The following is a 6,651-nucleotide window of genomic DNA, read 5'->3' as shown; positions in this document are numbered from 1 at the left end:
TCTGTATGGATCGGTATGAGATCAGATAGCATGAGACATCTTCACATCACCCAGTATCTAAGGAAACTAACAAGACACAGAGCACCAATAACACTGTCACCATTAATTAAGAAAAAGCAGGAGCAAGCTCCCCTCCATGGTCTGCAGAGACCTAAAGCTTTGATCTGCTGTTGTACAGAGACGACAGACTGGCTGAAGCCCAGTGAGCTGAACCCATGAATATCGAACTGATAGAGCAGAAGTTGTTCCTATCAAAATAGGTTGGAGCCAAATGAGCGACCCATCTCTGTTCATTAGTATGTGATAACCTTATCCATGTTGTTGTGAGGTACAAACTGTGAATTTTTATTTCTTTTTGGAGTCTCCTTATGAGATCAGAAAGGAACAGAGGGACCCCCTGATCTATGCCACCAGTGAGCTAAAGATAGACTGTGATAAACTCAACCCCCTTATTTTTTGTTGTTTATTTCAACAAAATACTAAAAATGACAGTATCGCTTGCAGTACAACTTGCTAACTCAGTTATGCTGTTAGATTTACCACACTGGTAAAGTGGAACTAAATTAAATTTTGCTTGTGTTGCTAACACCTGGGATAAATTGAATTTAAGAAAAAAATATCATCAGCAATCCTTTCCAGAAAAGGGGTCCCAGTAATCCAGGATAATCCACAAAAACACAGTCCACTGTTCTCAGGCAGATTATTTCCTCAGAAGGGAGAAACTGTTCCAAAGATGAGTGCAGATAGTGTGGTTTGAGGATTATTGATTTTAAAAGACATAAAATAAAATGTTTTAAAGTCCTGAAAATACGATGCCACAGATCGAATATCAAGGGAAATAAAAAGCAAAACAATTATTTTGGGAACTCGCAAAAAAGTAGTTGTTTTGAGGGGGTCAGAATCTTCATTATATATCATCACCAAGCTGATTTGGCAAACGTGCTGGGAAACATTTGTCTATCCTAGGACTACAATATGCATTTTTGTCTCACTTTTGCGTTTCCTTCCACACATGAGTAAAAAATCTAGTGTCTCACCTTTCATGCAGTAATTAAACAGAGGCATTACAAACAAGAAAATAATACTTTTGTTAAAATATTAATATTAATACCAGCTTTAACTAACTGTCCCAAACATGTCTGCTTCACCTGAATTCCAGATTTTCCTTTTTTAAATGGTGATACACCAACGGTGAGTCAGAGCCCTACCTTTTCTTGGTACTGACGTCTAGATGAGTCAAGTGACTGGATGAGTGCGGTGGCATGGCCGATGAACATGGCATAGCAGGTGGCTCCTACAATCATACTGAGCATGGTCAGCCAGATGTCCGACATGCTCTCTGGGGCTTGTCTTCCATATCCAATGCACAGCATGTGGCTCATGGCTTTAAAGAGGGCAAAGGAGTACAGCTCGCTCCATGTGTCGTTCTGTAGAAAGAGATATGAGGGTAAGAATCAGTTTAGTAAACAAAATATAAGTTAAAGAAAAAAATATTGAAGAGATTGGAAAGAAATAAGAGAAATCAAGATCCTAGAATAACTTCCACTTTCATATTTTTGGTTTCATGCTTTGGCTTTGACACCTGAAACTCTCTTCTTATCTTCTTTGCTGAAGATATACTGTTCATACACATTAGACTGATGCAAGAGAGGGTGAATTAAAGAATGAGTCGTCTAAAGAGTAAGACATTCCTGTGGTCTGTGGTTCCGTGTGTGGTGATTGTTTCAGGTTTAGCCCAATCATCATCGTTGAAAAACATCCTCTCACCTTGGCTACGCAGAAGAAGATGGAAACACAGTGTTTGGTTAATGAGGAGCTCGTACATCTACCTACTCCAGTGTGTCTTTGATTGGTTCTGGCACACTCATTCTACCTTAGGGTTCATTAGAAAGCCCTCCACAGGCACTACTGAACCTCACACCCTCCCCTCAAATGGTTGTATTCTCACACATACACACATGTACCACAGTATGTGTGTGTATGTGTGTTTCTTCTGCGGCTCCTCAACCTGTCAGCCACTGATTGACTACACATATTTTTCTCTGGCATTTGCATTAAATTTAAGATTCAAGTTCTGCTAGTTTTGGAAGAGGTAAAAAAGGATGTACTGGAGAAGGAATGCTGTCAGGTCTTTATAATTTAGCATTTTAAAGGTGATTTGGAGGAATGCAAATAAAGAAGATGAAATTTCAAAGGCACTTGGTCTCAAGGGATGGGGTTTACCAGAAACTCTTGTGCCCTTGTGTCACTCGGCCTGCTGATTTTGTTTAGGGAAATAAACAGAGCTGTATAATCTGATGCAAAATACTAAAAGCAGCAGTTCTAAGAACCATCACTATGTCAGCTTTGTTATTTCTACACAATAGCACCTTCCAACTACAATACTTCCTTTACTTTAATTCGTAAACATTAATCATTTAGCACATTAAGATAACAAATATTATCTGCAAACCCTGAGAATATATGTAAGTGCAGAGTTTGAGACTAATTGAAAAATTATGGAGGTAGTGTGTAGGCAGTCCATTGACAGTCTGTGAGCAGACTGGTCATCTTCCTGCAGTGACAGCCCCCAGTGTCAGATATATATGCTACAACTTGTCTGCTATGTTTTGTTCTGTTGGTCCATCAAAGTGAAATCAAGTGTTGGGAACAATAAAAAGTGTCCACTGCAGCGACTGTCTGTGCTGTAAATACAGATTTTTTAATTTCATCCGTAATGGTTTCTCCTTTTGCTCCCTTCCCTCTGCTCCCTTCTCAACCAATCAGCATTTGACTGCAACACAGCATCGTCCGTTTCAAGGGATTTTGGAGGACTGCACAGGAGCTCGGTTGCAGTTGCTGAAAACCCCTCTCGTAAGCGCTTCATAGGCAAATACCTCTGCAAATGGACACAACCAGGCTAGCATAAATTAAGCATAAGTCTCCCTGACTGCCACAGGTGGTGAACAGACGTGGAGCGGCCATCAGCATGTGGGCCACATTGCTGGTGAATAAGCAGCAGGAGCAGGGAGCCCCAAGGTGTTGAAATAAACACCCTCTTTCAGTCAGCTGCATGTATCTGCCTGTTTCCAGCTTATTCTCCTATAGTCAAATACATGTGTACATTAATATACAGTACACACTGTATTTCAACCGACAGAGCTTCACTGCAATATAAATATATTGATATTGACATTGAATGATATTACAATTTTTTTAATGATACAAAGTGCTCAAAAAACTAACAAAAACATATAAATAAACACTATTTGTATAAAAGATACTGTATACAATAAGTAATTACAAAGTCATCCATTCATACTCCTGGGTTACATCAGTTCATGAGCACATTCTATAAAATCATGAAATTGCCCCTAGCCTGTTTCTTTTTGATCTATACCACAACTCCTGATGATAAAATAGCTTATCTACTACTGCTGCATGCTATTGTGACATTTATAAGACATCATTACTATAAATTTACAGTCACTGGCAGTAGTTTTTTATGTTACTATCTTGGTACAAGCACAAGGGGTGAGAGTATAACTCATCTATGGGTGGAAGATGCAATACCCTGACTGTCTTTCATTATGGCCACGTGGCTGTTACTGAAAGCCCAGGTGTAAATTAGCGCATGCCGTGTTCCCAGAAATGATTTGGGTGACGTCATGGCTCATGTTGCAGGTAAGCTTTCTGTTTCTGATCTGATTGTCACACAAGTACATGACATAAGCACAAACGTAGGATGTATATGCATAATTGTTGGTTAGCGTTAAGTCATCAAATGGAATTTACATGTGGCATGGCTATTGGTGCCAGACAGGCAATACCAGAAGTATTTCAGAAAGCGCTGATTTAGTGGTATTTTCAATCATAACCAACAATAAGGTTTATACAGAATTATCTGAAAAAAATGAGTTATACAGTGAGCAGTGGGTCGCTGAACAAAAACCCTTATTTATGTCATAGGACAGAGGAGAATGGCCACATTACAGGAAGGTAAGTGTAACTTAAACTACCACTCATTATAAAAACATGTCAAACCTTGAAGCAGAGAGGCTAATGCAGCAGATGACCGCACCAGGTGCCACTCGAGACTACAACTGACCCTGAGTTTGCTGTGACATTAGAATGGTATATGTAAACAACACAAGTGAAGGCCACATTGGCTAAAGATAGGAGATGAAAGTGGAGGAACAGAAGAAGAAGAAGTATGGGGGTGGGGAAAAAAGTCGGGGATGAAGCAATCAGACATGCAGTGTCTCCGACTGCTGCATTTGTAATGACAGACAACACCTGAAAGACAAAACAGAGGGAGGTAAACAAACAAATACACAGTTTTGCTGTGTGTAAACTGATGATGTTGAAATCTGCAGTTGTTTAAAAATGGCTCATCCACCTTCTGGAATGATCTCTCCAAAGCCCCGACCTCAACCCTAATGAAAACTTGTGGATTATCCTTAAAACCCGGATCAGTGCCAGGAAACCGACCAAAGAATGAACCCTGTCAATTCAGTCAAGAGGGGTGCTCAAATATCCAGCTAGATTTATGCCAGAACTTGTTGATGGCTACCAAAACTGTCTGACTTGTGCACCAGATTCATTTTTTTTTAGTCATTAAAGATGAATGCTGTTCAATTATTCCATCCTGGAAAAAGAACACTTCAAAGAAATCGTTAAAAGCCCAAACATTACCCTGACATTCATGCCCATCATGAGTGGATGTAAACTCCTGATCACAAATCTATGAAAGTTAAACGTATGCCTGAGGTTTTGGCTCACAGGGTTTACTCGTACATATGCTGACACGTGACAATCCTCCTAGGTAACAGTGAAAACAGAAAATTAGGAGAAGCATCGTGGGTCCTCTAAACACACAGCAAAACTCATTCTGAGGCATATGATGCTTTAGAGATAAAGGTGGCATTTCGTGATGCGTGCTACTTTGCAGTCTTGAGAACAAAGAAAGTGAAAAATCATGGCATCCTCAGTGCTGAACTGTTCGCTCGCATGTGACTGCATGACCAAGAAAACCCTCTGAGACGAGAGCAACACACACACTGACCAGCTGCAAGCAGTTAGCATGTGTTCAAGTTTGTGATAGCAAGTGATTAAAACTGACACAGTGCACAGCTGTCTGTTACTATTGAAAATTACAACCTTCATAATAACACAATAAACTAATTCTACAGAGATACCACCCTATGTGAGGGTGGGGGGTGAGATGGGTGGGACGAATTAAATTAGCGCTTGTGTTCATTTTATTCGCTATCAGTCTTCACTGAGCAACGCCGATGATTGCTAATTGTACATAATACATTTAGAGGAGAGCACAAAGGGAGTATGGGACATCTATGATGCACGATGGCGTAATTATAGAATAGTGGGTGTACGTGCTTGCTGGCACACCCGGCTGGGTGTACGAGGTGTTTGGCTCACAGCATCTATTCAGCTGTATGAGTGCTGAACATCTCTTAAACACACTGCAGTCCCTCTCTCTGAAAGTCTACAAGTGACAGAGGGAGTTTGGTTTGCTTCAAAGAGCCTGCATTTAGAACTTTAATATGTAAAGTTCCATGAAAGTGCTTGTTAGCAATGTAAAGATTCATTATTTAGAAGCAGTGGGTCCATGTTTGTATTTATTATTCAAATGCAAATGAGTCCAGAAAGTTGCAAGATGTTTTGGTGTCTGCTTGAATTGCGTAACAGTATTAATTAAGAACGCTGACTGTAACAGCACAGCGTAATGTGTTTGATTAGAGTGTTCATGCATAAAGCTACTGTAGCTTCAGCGTGTCAGAGATAAATGATGGACTAACGAGGAAGACGCCAGATCAGATGAACGCTAAATCACAGGTTTTAATTTCTAATTTTATTTAATTTCTTTCCTTAATTAAACTACAAGCTTTTCATTCAGCATCAGGTGTGGGGCAAGTCACCTAAGGGTGAACCAAATGCAGTCTTTTTTTATTTTCTGTTATTTGCTTCACTTACATGCTGTGATTTTATTTTAATATTCAGAGATTAAAACCTGAAGTTTTGTTTCCGGGAGAAAAATGCAGCTATTCCACAAAATTAAACTGGCGTCACCAATTTTGTTTTGTAAAAATGTAAAAAGCTGATGGACAAGCACAGCAAATATGATTCAGTATCTTTAATGTTTTTAAAATCCATATGAACATTCTTGAAATATTTCAGTGTAAACCACACTGGTGGGACTGACATCCCCCCAAAGCCATACTAGCCATCTACTAGTACGGCTACAATTTATAGGAATAGCCCATTAAAGGAACGCTTGTGATGTATGTGTCAATAATTCAGATTTTATGTTTCAGTCTGGTTTATTGAAGTCATACTCCTGTGTATTGTTTAATTGACTTTGTTGAATGTGAAATGAATGCCTGTAAATTATATGTCCAATTGAAATGATCTGTAAGAAGAATTTGCCTCTGTGGATCGAAGCTTCCTGCTCAATAAGCTCTTATTATTGGATTTTGGGTTTATTAGCCTTTATGTGGAATTTCTCCTTTGACAAATATGTGGAGGGAGAGATTCAGAATCATATTCACAATGAAAAACCCTCCACACAGATAAAAATGATCCACTTACTTGCTGGCTATGCAAGCAATATTTAATCTCTTCTCTTTAGCTCTCTCTCTCTCTACATATATA

General features: G+C 39.3%; 1 protein-coding gene across 1 annotated transcript in view; it reads right to left on the bottom strand.

The window, feature by feature from the left end:
• hcn2b (hyperpolarization activated cyclic nucleotide-gated potassium channel 2b) overlaps positions 1–6,651 on the bottom strand; it is a 40,439-nt gene that overhangs the window by 21,898 nt on the left and 11,890 nt on the right. The window contains exon 4 of the mRNA XM_005734028.1: positions 1,209–1,427. Coding sequence (XP_005734085.1) covers positions 1,209–1,427 — 219 coding nt within the window. The remainder of the gene's footprint in view (positions 1–1,208; positions 1,428–6,651) is intronic.

The sequence above is a fragment of the Pundamilia nyererei genome, unplaced genomic scaffold (genome assembly GCF_000239375.1).
Source record: "Pundamilia nyererei isolate P.nyererei 1_Seehausen unplaced genomic scaffold, PunNye1.0 scaffold00056, whole genome shotgun sequence".
In the NCBI taxonomy this organism is placed as follows: Eukaryota; Metazoa; Chordata; class Actinopteri; order Cichliformes; family Cichlidae; genus Pundamilia; species Pundamilia nyererei.
Note: the sequence above shows the minus strand (reverse complement) of the source record. Positions and strands in the feature narration are given on the sequence as shown.